Source organism: Diabrotica undecimpunctata, chromosome 5 (assembly GCF_040954645.1).
Source record: "Diabrotica undecimpunctata isolate CICGRU chromosome 5, icDiaUnde3, whole genome shotgun sequence".
Classification (NCBI taxonomy): Eukaryota; Metazoa; Arthropoda; class Insecta; order Coleoptera; family Chrysomelidae; genus Diabrotica; species Diabrotica undecimpunctata.
In genome coordinates this window covers 66,016,699-66,035,235 of record NC_092807.1, presented here as the reverse complement: position 1 = coordinate 66,035,235, position 18,537 = coordinate 66,016,699, and the positions used below count along the sequence as shown (strand labels likewise).

General features: G+C 31.2%; 2 protein-coding genes across 4 annotated transcripts in view; one reads left to right on the top strand and one right to left on the bottom strand.

Moving 5' to 3' along the window:
* The window catches only part of LOC140441359 (TBC1 domain family member 1-like), a 515,776-nt gene that overhangs the window by 267,709 nt on the left and 229,530 nt on the right, over positions 1-18,537 (top strand). The gene's annotated exons all lie outside the window — the stretch shown is intronic.
* Positions 10,447-18,537, bottom strand: part of LOC140441358 (fasciclin-1-like) — a 43,688-nt gene continuing 35,597 nt past the window's right edge. For both annotated transcript variants that reach the window (XM_072532027.1, XM_072532028.1), the window contains 2 exons: positions 17,264-17,552; positions 10,447-11,129 (listed from right to left, as the gene is read on the bottom strand). In XM_072532027.1, the coding sequence (XP_072388128.1) occupies positions 10,786-11,129; positions 17,264-17,552 (633 nt within the window). In that variant the 3' untranslated portion in view covers positions 10,447-10,785. The remainder of the gene's footprint in view (positions 11,130-17,263; positions 17,553-18,537) is intronic.

Genomic DNA, 18,537 nt, shown 5'->3' with positions numbered 1-18,537 from the left:
TCACGTTTTACGTTTCACGTTTCACAGGGCGTTTGCGCATCCTCTTATACGTATTTCGGCCCAATGGGCCTCATCGTTCTGCCGTTCTGATATATATATATATATATATATATATATATATATATATATATATATATATATATATATATATATATATATATATAGTAAACTCTTAAATATTGGGGAAATCTGCAAGAAGGACTCTAATGAGTATTAATTGTTTCGCCGAACGTTTTCGCCAAAGAGAATTAATTTGGCTTTGGTAAACGTAATTTGGTAAACGTGGTTTAAAATTTTGACTAAGGTTAAAAACAATAAAATGGTTATATTTGATATATTATTTTTAATTTATGTTTTAATGAAACTTGGAAATAGGGGATAATTTTGTTATTATTTTGAACAAAAAATACAAAAAATTGGCGTATTTTTTGTTCAAAATAATAACAAAATTATCCCCTATTTCCAAGTTTCATTAAAACATAAATTAAAAATAATAAATCAAATATTTCCGCCATATAAATTCCACCTGTCCAACTAATTATGCAATGTCCCCTGTAGAAGTTCATAATTGTCTCAAACCTTGGAATTTGGTGACACATGGCCCTTAAAAAAATTTTCGGTATCGCGTCAAGTTGTTTGCTTAGATTGCAATAAATCAGAACTTTGTTGGTCTTCAGTGGAGAACCATCTAAATGAAGCCAAATGTTCGTTTAAAATTTTTTAAATATTCATATCTACGAATATGAACATTATTTTCTGCAAAGTTTGTGTGTTTTTTGTTTTTGTTTTTTGTTTTTTCTTTTTTGGTTAAGTTAGTTTTAAATAAGGAGTAAAGTGTACAGTAGATATGATAACATCGATAACATACTACATATTGAGTTGTAAGTTATGAAGTATATCTGTATTTCTTATAAACTCAATGTCATTTGTTATATTTTAGAGAACTGATGAAGCTTTAGAAATATAAAGCGAAACGTCTTCAATAAACTTATGAAGTAGTTGACTTCTTTTTTTATTTGCCAACCTGAATGACCGATTAAACCTCTGAATTCACTAGTTGAATACTTTAGAAATATAAATTGACGGTCGTAGTCTTTACAATGTCTATATATATATATATATATATATATATATATATATATATATATATATATATATATATATATATATATAATATATATATATATATATATATATATATATATATATATATATATATATATATATATAACATATTATGTTACGGTAAGTATGATTAATTGGAAATTATTAATAATTACCGGTTACTATTAATACAACTCGAATAGCTAGGTAAAAGTAATAAATATACCAGAATTAATCACATTGACCAGTAATTAATAAATCCCGTATTATAACGGTAAACGTGATAAATATGTCAATACCACTCTTTCAAAGTGCCAAGAAGCTTGGGGAGTGGAGGAGGGAGGTGTATTAGTCACTGCGACATACCAGTGTTAAATATCATGGTTAGTCCAGATTAGTGCTAGTAAATTTGTAGTTGGAAGCGGTACCTGTGTAAGTACACTTTTTTAGTTGAAAGAGCGGTGTGACGGTTCGGGTGTTCTGTGTAAACTTATTTACAGAGTGATTTAGACTCCATAAAAGCACGATTTAACCATCAAACTAATACGCCTTAATCTGAAAAGGGAACAATCATCAATTATTTACAAGACATGAATAATATGCATTTTTAATGAAAGTTAAAACAACCAAAGATAAGACTTATCACAAAACAGCTGAGGAATATCGACGGTTATTACGGTATCGTATTGTAAAACTTGGTAATGTCGAGAAACTCGTTGAGCTAGTAAAAAATGAAAGAGGTCCTATTGTTTATTATGTCTTAATGGAGGAAACTTTCGATATCATTCACGAGGCTAATATTTTAATTGGACATGGGAGTCGTAACAGAATGATGAAAGAACTTTCAAAGGCGGAATACAAGAACACTACTGTGAAGTTTGTCATGGTTTACTTAAATCTTTGTGTACCGTGTCAAAATAAAACAAGTATTCTAAAAAAGGACTCGTTGTGAAGCCTATTTTAAGCCGAGCATTTAATTCGAGATGTCAAGTCGATCTTGTTGACATGCAGTCACGCAGATGGTGAGTACAAATTTATCATGATCTATTAAGACAATCTTACCAAATATATCCAGCTCAGAGCATTAAAAACCAAGCATGCCGAAAAAGTTACGTATCATTTGTTGGATGTGTTCACCATATTTGGAGCTCCACACATTTAACACAGTCATAATGGTCGACAATTAACAAACAAGGTTATTAAAGAAATCTGCAGTATGTGGGACGAACTAAAAATTGTCCACGAAAAACCCAGACACCGCCAGTCGTAAGGTTCGAGAAAGAGAGAGAGCGAGAGAGAGAGAGAGGGAAAGAGAGAGAGAGAGAGCGAATCAAGATATCGAAATAAACAAAGTAAGTCAATGGTCGGAAGGCATAGGTTCTTCCAGTTTAATAGAGCGTACCATCCCGGAATTATTGTTAGTTCATTCGAAGCACTATATAGGCTAAAGTAGGATTAAAAACATCCTTACCTGCTGATACTTTATTCGAAATCAGAAGCGAAGAAAAAGATTTAGAAGCAATACTAGCAGATCAGTCTAATGACGCTGATGATGAAGCAAAGCACCCTGGTAATGTGGATGTCAACAGTACAACGGAGGATTAACAGTTAGCGAATATTAAAGATCTAGGTAACACTAACAGCCCAATTGAACATAATGCGTGTGCGATAATTGCTGTCAATGAGAAAGACAATGCCAATATTGGAGTTAAAGAAAATGATGGACACAAAAAAGATGGCACTGTAATTGACAAAACTTCAAAGAAAATTCAAGAGATTCGAGATTTTGCTAAACAGTTACTTGTAAAATAATCTGACAGAATGTTAAAACATTCTAATGATAGATTTCTTTTTGTAAGAGTGGGTCAAAGTGTTAGAGTGCGAATTCAAGAAGTTGATAAAGCTAAGACTGAGAGCCGAAATATGATTGCCATTATTATTTCTGTTACAGATGAAAGGCTAGATAAGCTAGGCACCAAGCATGGCATTTTAAACCAATTCTATGCAAGAAACGAATTTAAAACCTGCAATGAAATACTTATTTCTGTCAATGAAGTGCATAATACTGAGATACGTCTCAGGGAATGCGCCCATGGTACAATTAAAACAAGGTATGATAAAATAATGTTCCAAAATCGGTTCGCTTCGTGCATGACGTAGTCAAGAACCTTTCTTCACGCAACAATTGAATATAGTTGTATAGGAGAGACTTCTAATTTTAAGTTTTTTTTATATAATTTGGCTAATTTAATTATAGTAATTATAAATAGATAATAAAATTGAGTTATTATAATATTTAATCATAAAAAATATTTAAATATAATATTTAATTATATTAATAAAAGTTTTAATTATCATTTATTACACATAGGTACAGGTTGATCAACTTATATTCCAAAGTTCCATATTTCAGTTGTTTAAAAATATACAAAAAATGGTATCTACATAAAAATGGGTAGAGTGCAGCTAAAAATTTTAAAATTATTTTCAAATATACAAGGTATTCCCACTTCTTAATTTAATAATGATCACTTTGAAATTTAGGTACAGAAAATTTGTACGTATATACTGAACTAAACACAAAATCAAAATAAATAATGACAAAGTCAACTTTATTTAAATCGGATGAGCTAGCTGGCCATCGAATATGAGTGTAGCGAGGTCACATAATATTGCACAAAGTTTTAAACACTCGCTTTGCTACACTCCCTCTTCTTTCCCAGTTCGTAACTTTAAGTTTTCTTATATTTTCTTTAACATCGCTCCATATTATCCTCGGTTTTACTCTCCGTCTTTTGCCTGCCAATGTACTAGGTAATACCATTTTGGGAATTCTAGATGGATCATTCTCTGCACATGGCCCAACTATCTAAGTCTTTGAACCTTAATGAACGCTAATATGTTGGGTCCTTAGTAGAGCGCCGTTAGCTCGATATTTGTTCTTGTCCATTGTCCATTTAAGTTTTTTCCACCAGATTTTGCGCTCCCAAACTAATAAAAATTCTTGGGGATATATTTTTGCTACTTAACAACCCATTGAGAGCATATACAACGAGGTTGCCAGACGTAATTCTTTTCTGCATTTCTTCTTCGCAGTTAGGTTCTCTTGTGAAGACATTTCGTAAGTACTCAAATCTTTTAACTTCTTCGAATTTATATTGTATTACCTTTGCTTTTTTCATTGTTATGATAACAGCAAAGCCCCCGAAAGAATTGGTTATTTGTGCATTCCATATCCTTAGTTTTACTTTAATTTATATACCTTCCCTTGGTTGCTACCCTCTCTTTCAGTTTCATGACTGTTTCCATCAGCTCTATTTTTCTTCTAGCCAAGAGTACCAAGTCGTCCACAAATGCTAAGCATTAATGTTTTTTTTTGTAGATCAGACCTGTTCTGTTAATGTTTGCTTCTTGTCTAACCTTTTCTAATATTATGCCAAACATCTTAGATGATAATGGACCTCAAAGCTTTCTGTTATACTACTGTTTATCTTGACTTTATTTGGTGTCCTTCGGAGAGTTAATGGTGTTGTTGTAATAAATATATGTTAAGAGAAAAAAAGTGAGAAATTTAAAAAGTAGATAGATGGTTAAATTTATTCATGTAAATTTCTACATTATTAAATTCGCCAGACATAAAAAATACAATACAACCACATAAGCATAAATACAAATACATAGTAAAATTGGCATTCATTATTCAACTCACACATTCTTCTAACAGTCATACCGAATTACAACTCAATTCTTCGCATGTACAAGTGATTACGTGAGATTACATGAACAATACGAGTACTTTTTCATCTATTTATCATCTAGTAACCCCCACCTATGTCCTAAAAGCTTCAGATATCTGCGAAAAATGTTTCCCCTTTTTTTTTAACCAGACTGAGCTCAAGGTACTGTAAAGATTTTAGCTTCATTGTCACTATTGCAACAAGCAACTGCACAGCGCATTTTGGAAAAGATAGAAAACCAGATACACAATGGATACTAAAGTAATAAATAAGTAAATAAAAACTAGATACTGAAGAGTAAATATTCATAAATCAGTCTTTATACAAAAAAAAATTAAATTATGTGCAGGAAACACCAACGAAAAAACGTAAACAATCCATATGATTTGATGCCGTACATCAAAGCACTAAAAACAAGTAAACTACAAGTTTAACAAAAAAAAAATACTATACAATATGTATGATAAACTAAATAGCAACTAAACACCACAGGTACTTTTTAAGACACTAATATGCTTTAACTGAAGAAAAACTGCGGTAAATTTTTATAATGTCAATGTCAATTGTAGTGGCCAATGCAACTCACAACGCTGCAAATGTAAAAAATCAAGCGATTTTTGTAATTCTAAGATCCACAAGAGTCTTTTCTACAAAAACAAGTAATTATAGTTTGGTAGCTTGAAGCTAATGAGTGTATACGAGTTTGTTTTTCTTACTACATATCTAGTTGGGATTTCTGATTGATAAATTATGTTTACATGTTTAACTTTATTACCTAATACGAGTTTGTTTTTGCTTATTACAAGTCTAGTTAGGTTCTTTGATTGATAAATTATGTTTAAGTGTTTAACTGTATTAATAATTTCACAAATAGACAACAGCGAAGCCCAAAATGCGTTTTAATTACATTAACCAGGATCGTTAGGAAACTATTAATAATAGCCAGTAAATCTAATTATAAAGGCATTATTTATCACATTGGTCAACTGCTGCTGGTTACTATAAATATACTCAGTTACATTAGAAGTGTTACATCCAGAAGGAATTATTTCTTGAACTTAATTTTTTGGCAACAGAATGACTATATTTAAAACATGCTATGATAACACTACCAATGTTTTATCTTTTACTTTTACTTTTTGTAAAAAAAGTTTTATCTTTAAATTTTTTTGTGAAGAGACCGATTCGTAAAAACCGGTTCGTATAGAAATTTTTAGTTATTATTCCTCAGTCTAATTGTATTCAGTGTAAGAAAATGCCTCGAGTTCGAAGACAGTAAAATTACCACCAGCGATTTTAACAGGGGAGAATTATTGCGTATAGAGATATGAGTTTGTCGAGTCGCGAAATTGGCTGTCGCGTTAATTGTACGATAATGACGGTTATGCGTGTCTGTCGTGTATGGACAAACGAAGGTAGAGGAACACAAAGAAGATCAACTGGTCAACCGAGGTGTACCACAGAGCGTCAAGATAGGCGCTTTAGATTACTTGCTCTGCGAGACCGTTTTGCTACTACGCGTCAAATTGCTGACTTATGGTTTTAAGTAGCAGGTATACCTGTTAGTATGCATAGACTATACCGTCATATTTGAGCCTTTGGACTGGTTTAATCCCGCCCACGACTAGTGGTTCCTTTGACTGCGGACCGCTGTCATCAATGTTTGAGTTGGTGCAGAGAATGACAGCATTGGGTGGCAGAATGGCGTAATGTAGCATTCAGTGATCACGATTCTGTTTAGGAATGCATGATGGTGGTAGGATGGTAAGACGTAACCGTGGAGAGCGACGGGATATCGGGTTTGCTGTTGAGAGGCATGTACACAGAACAGTTGAAGTAATGGTTTAGGAGGCTATTGCCTATGGTAGCACATATTAACATATTTTGCAGAATTAGGCTTAATATGTTGTTTACTTTAAATTTGTCCCTTAAGGGGTTTTTTATCACATTTTCATATATAATAAATTTAAATAAAAATAAAATAAAATAATTTATTCTTTCCTTATTAACTTAGATTTATCAACTTACATTTTATTAACTATTTGGTCAATATCACTTTTACATACTTAAAGTAATTGTTCCTTTTGATTAACTTGTTTGGTAAAATTTTAAACTGAAATTGATTCATAGAATCTTTTTCATTACAGTTCCAAATGCTATGAACCTTGGACTGTGGAAGTTGAATTAATCGTCAGCTGTTGGCTGGCTAACCAGTGACGTCATAAATATTATAATATATGATATTTTGGATTGACCTCGCATGCTTTGTTCTTTGTTAACAAATCAATCACTGGGGGGTAAATGGTGATCTTAACCACCTTTTTCTTTCATTTTTTGGCTTTTTAACGACAAGTTGTCAACCAAATTTATCACATTCTATGAATCTACCGCTCTATTATATTAGAGGTTGGTATTTTGCTTTGCTGTTCTGTCATTTTGACCTCAAGGCCATATCTATTTACGTTGTTTGCGTGGGTGTTAAACCTGTAAATTCATTTACCTGCGAGATTCAGTAAGCTTAAGACTGGTAACTTCATTTTTTATCTTTATTACTATATTAATCTTAAATAATTCAATAATGTTACCTAAAGTTAAAATTAAAATCTAATTGATTATAAATAAATTGTTGGAAGTGTATTCTCATGATCTTTCTAGTTCTTTACACAATAAAATAAACCTTAATGTTTTTTACTTAAGTTTTTATAATAACTTTTTTATATACATGTATGTTTATCACATGTTCTTTTGCTGTGCTAATTTTGTTAAATTGCAAACTATACTTAGTTTCAATTAATTGTTTTATACAACTTTAAGTCTAAATGTCCAGTTTCGTAAGCTTTTTCATATTTTTAACATCATTGACTGCTACATGTCTTTGTAAGGTAACACACATTTTTTAACTTCTGTATGGATGTTTGGTTTTATATTGTTCTTTTTAGATGAACTGATGATGCTTTCTGAGCAGAAAGCGAAACGTCTTCAATAAATAGATGAAGTAGCCACCTTCTTTGTCTTTTATTTCTCCACTTTGACCGAAAAACCCAGCACTCTTCGAGTGTACCTTAGTTTATATATATATATATATATATATATATATATATATATATATATATATATATATATATATATATATATATATATATATATATATGTATATATATGTATATATATATACAATACAATAGATAAGATAATACAAATCATCTGCTGCCTACCATTTTTACTTTCTTTGCCACTTTACGGTACTTACTTCTAATCACCTGTAATAGTTTTTCTTATATTCCGAGGTTATCTGCATTATATTCCATATTACTTTTCCGTCTACTGAGTCGAACGTAGCTTTAAGGTTTATGAAAGTAATAGTTTTTAGTAAAAGTTTTTTCCCCAAGCATTTTTTTTTCTATTATATTTCGTAGTATGTTTATGTTATCAACTATTTGTCTCTTTCGTCTGAATGCTGTTTGCTCGTTTTATAATTTTTCTTCTACTTCTCTCCTTAGCTTTCTTTTTATTATTCTCGTATAAAGCTTGAACACTATTAATGACAGGCAAATATCTCTAAACTTCCCTTTCACGGCTTTTTCTCCTTTTGTGTATTGGTATTAATAAATTCAGTTCCCATTCCCTCGGCATTTTATTTTTTCTCCAAGCTTGGCTTATTATTTTCTGCAGACATTTCTTTACATTTCCATTTTCTCCATTTTGTCATTTCGCGATCAATTTTATTTGATTCGCTGACTTTTTCTACTATATTCTACTTATTGCTTCTTCTAGTTCTTTAGTACTTATTTCTTTTATTTAGTTTTCGTTTGCTGCTATCTGTTCTGTGATTTCGTCTGTCTCTGTTTCCTCAGTTTCTTCGACCATATATTTGCCTTCATAATATTTTTTCCACACCTCTAGTATTTCTGTTGTATTTATTTTTATTTGGTTATGTTTGTCACTTACTCCTCTGTGTTCTTTTCATTTCTTTCCTCTTAGGCTTTTTACTTCGTTCCAGAAACTTGTTGTCTTTATATTTTTGGCTGAGTCATTCACCGAACTTTTTCCAACTCTATTTGTTCCTTTTCTTACCAGTTATTTTACTATATTTTTGGTATTCTTTTTTAACTCATTCCTCTCTTGTCTTATTTTTACTTTTTCCATGTCATTCTCTTTTTGTACACGAATTCCTGTACGTCTATATTCCACCATTTCGTTTTATGTTTTAATTTTTTTGAAGTTTTCTGCGTGTTTCCTCTGCCTTCTTTATTATTACGTCTTTTAAGGTCATGAGTTTATTCTTGATATCTCCTTCTCTTTTATTCATTTGTTAACTTTTTTATTGCTATTCTGCTATAATATACCTGTCCGTGTTGTATGGATTTTCGCTAGGCTATTTCTGTGATTACTAGTCTGCGAGGTGTTCCGATTTCTACTCTATTTTCTGTCCAAACATGTTTTATAATTTGTTTTATTTCTTGAGTTTTTACGACATAGTCTATTATGCTTTTTGCTTCGGTATATTCTGCTACAAAATACATATTTTTCTTGTAGTGCTTGCTGAGACAACGAGTTTCCTATTAACAGATCGTCTGTATGTCCAAATCTAATCATTTTAATTATGTTTCTGTTTATTACTTCTTTATTGTCTTTTCGTATACACCCAAGCCTACTGTTTTCATATCTTCCTATCCTTGAGTTCCAATCTCCCGTTAGCACTATAAGTTATTCACATTTTTCTCTTATCTTGTCTATAGTGTTCTGTACTTCGCTGTAGGATTCTTTCATTGTCTCTTCTACCGTTCCTACTATTGAAGATATATTTGCACCACGTACCATTCTTCTTCCATTTCTCTTTACCTACTTTACATTATTCTTGATGTTATAGATTGAGTTCGATATTATTTTGTCTACTGCCTTTGTTACTATTATTTCTATTCCTTATTTCGCTATACGATCTTAGTTAACTCCTAAGTAGTAGATTCATCGTGTAATTTTCTGTTATTTTTGCTTTAACATTTTCACATTTATTTGTTTTACTAATACGTATTATTTGTATTTTATATTCTGCCATTTATGGTATTATTCTTGTTCCCTGAGTGATGTTAGATGATTCCATGTACTAATTTTTGTTATTATTTTCATCTACTTTACATTTTGAGATCTCTCCTTTTTCCATTTACTTATGTGTCATTTTAGTTGATTTTTTTTTTATTGTTTTTCTTTTTTCCGTTTTGTTGTTGTTTATCGTTTCTTTCTTTAGGTTCTTTCTCATCCATATTTTTGTCCATTGAATTTGCTTTGTCATCATTGTCCTTACTGTCCCCATCTTGCTGTTTCATTAGTGTTTTAGAACAGATTTTTTTTACCATATTCCTCATTTATTTTATCCTATTCAGTGTGTCCTATTTTTACTTACTTTTCCTTTTATTGTTTTTGGATTTGGTTTTGTACTTTCCTTGCTTGTGTTGTAACGCCATTATTTAGGAAGATATTTTCATTTTTTAAGTTTTTTAGTTTGTATTTGTTTTCCATGATTGCTTATTTGTCTTCACCGTTATTTAATTGTATGAGGAAATATAATAAAATTAATAAAAGTGTGATACTTATTTATTTTCAAACTGTGTGCCCTAAGTTACTAGAAAACAATATACGATTGGATAATTTTTCTAAATAATACCTATCTGTGGACATAACTAGTATAATTCTTGAGGTCGATATCGTTTTGTAAACAAACAGCGTGAGAAGTTCTTTATTTTGAATTAAAAAATGTAACATATATTATGTTATCAATAAAATAACGAAATTTTAATAAAATGTTCATAGTTAGTAACATAACATAATGAACAAGGAACGACAAATATCGTTTACAGCATTTAGAATTCCACACAAATTTTTTAATTATAAGTTTTAGCTTTTTAATATACATATACAATACAGCCTGAAAGAAAAACTTCCTCTTTTATAGTACTTCTTTCGTCAACATGTCTATGCCACTATTAATTTTTTTGACAATTACTTCAAATAAATTTTCTATATCCATTGCATTTATATCTCTTCTTCTGAAATTTGCCAAAGGGCTTGATAAAACATGTATAACTCCATTAGTGCATTCGTAATTAGGTCTTTCAATTTTTATAAATCTATTATGCCATTTTAAATAATATACTCCCTTTATCAAAAGCACCATTATTCTTAAAGTTCCAGATTCACTTTGCAATTCTATGTCTGTGTAATTGTTGGCTTTCGTTAAAGAAAGCAGCAGTTCTATAGAGTACGGAGCATCAGAAATAATAAGATGTTTTCCTAAAAGCATAAAAAAAGAATGATTTTCATAAGCATTGGTTACAAAATGTATCCCATTATAATAAAATTTAATATTTACGTTTGAAAAATTGGTTTATTTAACTTTATGATACTTATATGATAAAACTGAACCTTCACTTTAAGTAACTTTACCATTTTTAATTTGGCTAGAACAGTCGACCAACTAGAGTTTTTATGTCAATTATTTGTTACCTAATTTTTTTTTCCAGAAACCAATCAATGAAGCACTTATTTCACAAAAATTATAAACGAGCTGTAGCTAGAGTGATGTTCAGCTCTTAAATGGAAAAGCAAAAAATGTTCTGTATGGGTTCAGCAGTGGATTTTGAGACGTAAAAAATACACTGTCTAAAGTTAGTTAATGATTGAGCTCATTATTGAGAATCCAGCAAATTTTCGAATTTAAAATTTATTTTTAATTTATATTTTAATAAATAAATAAATAAATGCCCTGTCCTTATAAATTGCACTTATAACATGACATAATTCAAAATTCATAACACATAAGTTTACATTGATAAAAGTTAATAAGTTATTCCACATTAGCTTTTAATCACTCTGTTATATCATCCATCTTATATCATGATGAAAGTGTCAAAAGGAAAATATCATACAACTTTTTGCAAAAAATTTGCAACAGTTTCAATTTCGAACTAAAGGTACATTTAGATCTGACACTTATTGCATGAGATTTAAACTGCCAGACACTTATTGCAAAAAGTTGGACGCTACTCTAACTTTTACACTTGTGTCATGATACAAAATGAGTGATAAAAGATTGAAAGCTAAAGTAAAACATTTATTTAATTTGTATCAATGTAAACTTATGAGTTATGAATTATAAGATGTTACAAGTGCAATTTATATGTATAGAAAAGTTTTATTTAAAAGACCCTTTTCGGGCTACATCACATAACATTTTTGGACTAAAAAGTCCTTCTTTTTTAGTGCATTATCCGGTCCGGATGTTGGCGATCATCAAGGCTATCACCATCTAAAAAGTCCACCATCAGTGTATTACCAGGTGGACATCACTAAATCCACTAAATATTGGGGTAAAAACGTTTAAAATGGTACAAAATTATTATGTGTTACAATTTTGTCTAAAAGTGTCTAAAATGTGTGATATTAAAGTATTTCTTCAAGAAAAATGTAACGCATAATAAATTTTTTACTATTTTAAGGGGTTTTAACCAAATATTTAGTGGCTTACCTCATGAACACCTTTTAATATACTGATGATGGGCTTTTTAGTCTGAAAACGTTCTGTGATGTAGCCCGAAAGAGTCTTTTAATTATATACCTTTTATAAAGGATTTTTAAATAAAATTTTTGTGGTTTATGGTATATAGCCAACTACAGGAATTTTATTTTCCTTGTGGATTATAAGGATGGGTTAAAAAATATAATGCTTTGAAGGAAATGTCAAAACCATTTAGTACTACAGTGGAGTTGCAACTAGTCGTTCTTTTACACTAATTGCTTTTCTGAATTTGGTTCCTGTTTTGATATAAAGGGACCAATTTCTCAAGTTAGCGTTTTGAAATCAGCAGACTTTATTTTTAAAAAAACTGTGCTATATCCTCAATATTGAGTTCAGACATTAACTGATTGTAGGTACCCTATTTTTTACATCTCAAAATCACTCTTGAATCCACACAACCTCTTTTTTATAGAGCGATAAAAAAACACTCTACGGAGAAAGAGGTGATACAGGATATAAGTGGCAGGTATCATTGATGACTGGTATCAGGTATGACCGTACATTTATCTCAGATTCGGCATTTCTAGAAGTGCCGTATACTTATCGATGACATAAATTTCTAGTAATTTCTCTCAATATGTAAACAAGAAAGCGAATTTATGTCTGACACTCGACATTTATTTACGGACATAAGTGTCAGATGTAAACGTACCTTAACAAGTGTTTATATCTATAGTTTTGGATGTGTCGACAGGAGTTGCTGATAGTTGAAATATACATCGCAGATATAAATGTTTCAGTGTTTACATTAGCAAAGATTTATATCTGTTACAAATTTCACGCAATAAGTGTCAGATTTAAACCAACCTTTATTTTACATGGCAGATATAGCTTTGAAACTTAATAAGAGCCTCAAATAACATCAAACTAAATCAAACATCAAGGAATAATTTTATATTCTGGAGATCCAATATGATACCAAAATGGCAAAACTAAGCACAAAAATCTGGCAGCTTTAACGGGCCTTTCTAAGTTACAGCTGTAATAATTTACAATAGTTTGTCGCACAAAATTGACATATTAATTTTGCATGTAGGTGTTGCAGATAATGCTAGGAACAAAGTTACATGAAGGAATTTAAAATACGCTGATCCCAGAAATACCAGACCCAACAAAGGCAAGCCAAAAATCTTTGACAAAAATGTACTTCAGCTCTATACACTTTTCCTATCGATGTTCAATAAGTTAACATATTAATTTAACCATTGATTCTTTTCAAGTTTGCGAACAGAAAACACTTTCAGGGGGCTAAATCTGGTCAAAAAGGTGCATAAAGCAGCGACTTAAGCTTTATCATGATTTTTGCCCATAGAGATATTCGATGTGTGACCTGGTATATTGTCTTGATAAAACAACATTATCTTCTTAATCAAATGCGGCTGTTTTGCTTGATTTCTTTACTTAAACGTTGCAATAAGTTTGCAAAATACATTTAGTTGACAATTTTTCCTCTTTCAAGATAATCAATCACCTTGAATGCATATGAAACAATCTTCTTCTTTGGAGTTGGTTCTCCTTTTTAGATGAGAAAATTAAGCACTAAAGGGTACTAAACCTACCAAATTTTCGCAGCAAGATGAATCGCTGCGAAACCTTTTGCATTCGATTAGGGAAAGTGTCGGGAAAGTTTCTGAACAAAATTCATGGTGGTAAAATGAAAATTGCATTTTGTGCATAAGAAAAATGCATCTTCAAAATACATAGAAAATGAAAAATTTGCAACCCAGAAAATATCGACCGGAACGAGTTCAGTTTTGTTACTCGGAGGTTTTCGAGGTCACTTATTATAAATTTGATAACGAAAATGGTCCTCAAGTTACCTGGTGCCCAGGATAAACCTCGTCTTCTTGAATATAATATTTTAATTCTTAATCAGTCGACATTTATTACTCGCGAGGTTTCGAGGTCATTGAACACCAATAAGATAACGGCAGTGGTTTTCGAGATACCTGGTGCCTAGAGTGGACATAGTCTCCTGAAGTTTTATGTTATTTTTATTTGAAATTATTCGAAAGTCATTACTAAGAAGTTTTCGAGGTCGCTAAATTCAAATGTTGTATTGGCGATGTTTCTCGAGATACCTGGTATAAAGTGGACTTGTTCTCCGGGAGTTTTATATTATTCTCATTAGAAATCAGTCAAAAGTCATTACTCGGGGGAACCAACAACAGATTCAATTAATTCAGTTAACCTATTAGTTAAATAGAAATCAACCTATTAGTTCTTTCTTTTTTGAAATAATGTCTCTGCAGCTACATCTTTATCAAACGAACAAATTTCTATTGAAGAAAAATTAACAAATAATCTGAGCAATTCTAACATAAATAATGCTCAAGGAGACGTTAACAACATGAAGAGATGCAATGTAATTTATATCGATCTTCAGCCGAAACGTAGTATCAATGAGGTTCTTATGTCACCAGGAACAAGCCATACAGAAAAACCATTTACTATACCTACATTGAAACCTAGAGTCAAGAAGGTTAAAAGCAAAAAAGAGCATACATCCACAAAATCAATAAAATCATATGACCTTGAAAAATTTTATCCAAAATCATTTTTCCACTTTTGTTCTCAATTTTGACCAACTGAATCTACTTCTAAGCAATGCTATTAGCGTGTATTAATAAATATATTTCTAACATAATTCAAAATTTACATCCGACCTACTGAGATTACTTCATATGCTAATTAAAGTTCATCCACAATTAAAAGATATATCAACCAAACGTTATATAACCTACTCAAGAAAGAGAATCCTCCGACACTTAAGTAACGACATCTCTGAATCCCAGAGCGAGTCATCTCACATTTTCAGCAAAAAACAAAATTTGTTTAATCTATTAATGTTTGTATTTTGAGAACGATTTTCGAAGTCGAAATTGAAACGTCAAGAAATTTACTTTAACCTTCAATTGTGGCTTATTCCCATTAAAATAGTAATTACTTTAAAATGCCACAAGAAAATAGCTTCAGAACAATATATGTTAGATTGTAGACGATTATGTTTGACCTCCTATTACTCAGCTATTGTTGGAATATTTTTGTTGTTGACTTCTACTTTTAGTATTGGCAATCAAAGAGTCAGCTAAATTCTGCTAATGGGTTTTTCTTCGTTGAGTAGGATGAGGACTGCTTTTTTGATTTTTCTGTTTATCATGTCTGTTTCTTTCATGATTATTGATGCATCTTTCCATTGTAATCTGTACTCGTTGTCTCAGGCATGTTTGCATATCTGGGATTTCTCGAAGTCTCTGTTCTTGGTGTATGTTTTAGGCTAGTTTATCCTGGCATTAAGTGGTTTTGCTATTTCTTCCACGTAGAAATTATTGCATTCACAGGGTATTTTATATATGCAGTTTTTTGATCATTCTAGTGTTTTGATCATGTTGGGTTTGGTTTTGGACAGGATGGACCTCAGTGTATTGATTGTTTTGAACGTTGTGACGTTGTACTTGTTTCCTATCTTCTTTAGTTTTTCTGATAAGCCCATGAAATATGGTATTGTTGTCGTATTTGATTCCCTTCTAAGTGTTTTTGGTCTGTCTGTGGTGTTATGATATTTTCTTTCTTCAGTCTTGTAGAATTCCTATATAACAGGACCTTTGTCAGTAGGTTTTTTTCTTCCTGAAATGCATTTCCATTAAAGTCGAAGCTTCGAGCTCTATCATATAGATATTTGATGATTCCCTTTTGATTTTGCCGTTGTGGTTGGAGTGGTAATTTAAATATCTTTGAATGTGGACTTTGAATGTAGACTTTAGTTGCATATCCTGTGTCTTATTTTGTGATTAGCACGTCCAGAAAAGAAAGGGTGTTATTGTCTTCTTGTTTCATAGTGAATTTGATTGAGTGAAATGGAGAACACATCATTTACATATCTCCACCATACTGTGGGTTGTTTGTCTTGTTTGTGTACAATGTTGTGTTCGAAATCCTTCATGAATATATCTGCTAATAATGGAGATAAGGATGAGCCCATGGCTAATCCGAATTTTATTATATCTAGGAGTAACTTTAACAGTCTGCTGCATGGCGAACCCATGCGGCTACAAATCGGTCTGAGGGGCACATTATCTTTGTGAATTTTTGGAACTCCATATAACGGTGGTTTCTTGCTATAGTGTGGTGTTCTCGTTCTTCTTTGGTAGTCTGTCAGGTATTCCTTAAATTTGTTGTTTTGTATATTTTGTTTTTCAGTGATTTGGTTGGGTTTTTTTAGTTTGGTGTAAGGTCCACCTGTGACCAATTCTTGAATTTTCTCCTGGTATTGGCTTTTATCCATAATTACAGTAGCGTTGCCTTTGTTGGCTGGTAATAATACTATGGACATCTTCTTTTAGAGCTCAAAGCCGTAAAAATATTTTGTTTAACAAATGGTACCACAATAATAATTTAATTAAAACGTCTACAAACATTTGAGGGGTTAAAGGAAACAAAACCCCCAAAACATTTTTGTGTTATGCACAAATTTCACTGTGCAAGATTACAATAATTAATTACAAGAATTTAGTATTACATTTAACTAGTAAACTAGAATAAATGTAAACGTCGTTGAGTAAAAATGTTAATAAATTTATATTAAAAATAATTTGTACCGATAGAACCTGATAGAATGCAATTGGCAAGATGGCAAGAACAGCAAAATTGTACTTATTGCAATGTGGCACTGAGGTAGCATAACCAAGAGATAAAAAGCAACAACATTATAACGACTTTATATGAGGCTTAATCTAGTTGTAATTTAACTTTTATTCCATAATTAATCACGCTTATCTCTTTATGAATTCAAAAATGCATAAAGACGATTTTACATATTTAAATAAAACGGTATGCATGTACTATTTACCCAAAATATCTGTTTCGTTTTCTATTGTCTCTAAATAGTCTGACTCAGCCTTTTTCCATGCAGTATCCAGTGGGACAAAAAAAGTAAAGCTAACATTTTTCTTGGAAAATTTTTTATTAAAGCCAGTTCTTTCTCCCATTGAAAAGAAAACATCCAAATTTGGATCTACGCTAACTTTTTCCAATACCGGCAGGAATGGAAATGGTTTTAGATCTTTGGTATCGATTCCTAATGGTTGTGATATAAGGTGAATAACTCCATTATTGACAGGAATATTTGCTTTGATAACCTAAAAACATAAATATAACTTACTAGTATGTCGTTCCAATGTGTTTGAAAAGAAAAGTATTTAATCAGTGTATTTTGCCAGTGATGACCCACGGCGCAGAAACACTAACACTCACAAGAACAACAGTGAGTAAACTACAAGTTGCGGAAAGGGCAATGGAGAGAATAATGTTAGGGATTTCTCTACGTGATAGAATACCCAATTATACTATATGCAAAAGATCAGGAGTAACAGACGTTATCGAAAGGATAACAACACTAAAGTGGAACTGGGCAGGTCATGTAGCAAGAGCAGTTGATGACCGGTGAACAAAAAGAATTTTGGAATGAAGACCACGAATACGAGCTAACAGAAATAGAGGTCGACCCCCAACGAGATGGACAGATGACATAAAAAGAGTGACTACAAATTGGATTCAGATGGCGCAAAATCGGACTAAGTGGAAAAGCATGCGAGAGACCTATGTTCAGCAGTGGACGCTGGAGGCTAGTTGATGATGATGAGTATGTCGTAATTAATTCAGAACTATATTGGAATTTTTCTATCTGTTATATAAAGCAAACGAAATTGTTTATATTAAAACTGAATGTTTAAAAAATATTCTTTTCTTTTTATTTTGAGTCTTCCTGGTTATATATTATACGCATTCGTAAATAATATTTATCAAAATCAAAAATTTTTATTAAAAAAATCCTTTAAAAAAGGTATATGAATATAAGAAACCCTATTGGGCTACATCACAGAAGGTTTTCGGAGTACCTATTCCATCATCAGTACTATCTGGATTTACACCTTTGAAGCCGCTAAACAAATGGGTAAAAATCCTTTAAATAAATGTAAATTCACTTTACATTACATTTTTGATGTTAAAAAACTAGAATGTTTAAGTAATAAACGGAATTAGCTTCATGGTAACGTAAATTAACCATTTTAATAAAATCATATGAAAATTGGTTGGAAAGTAAAAGCAAGACATTAAATAATT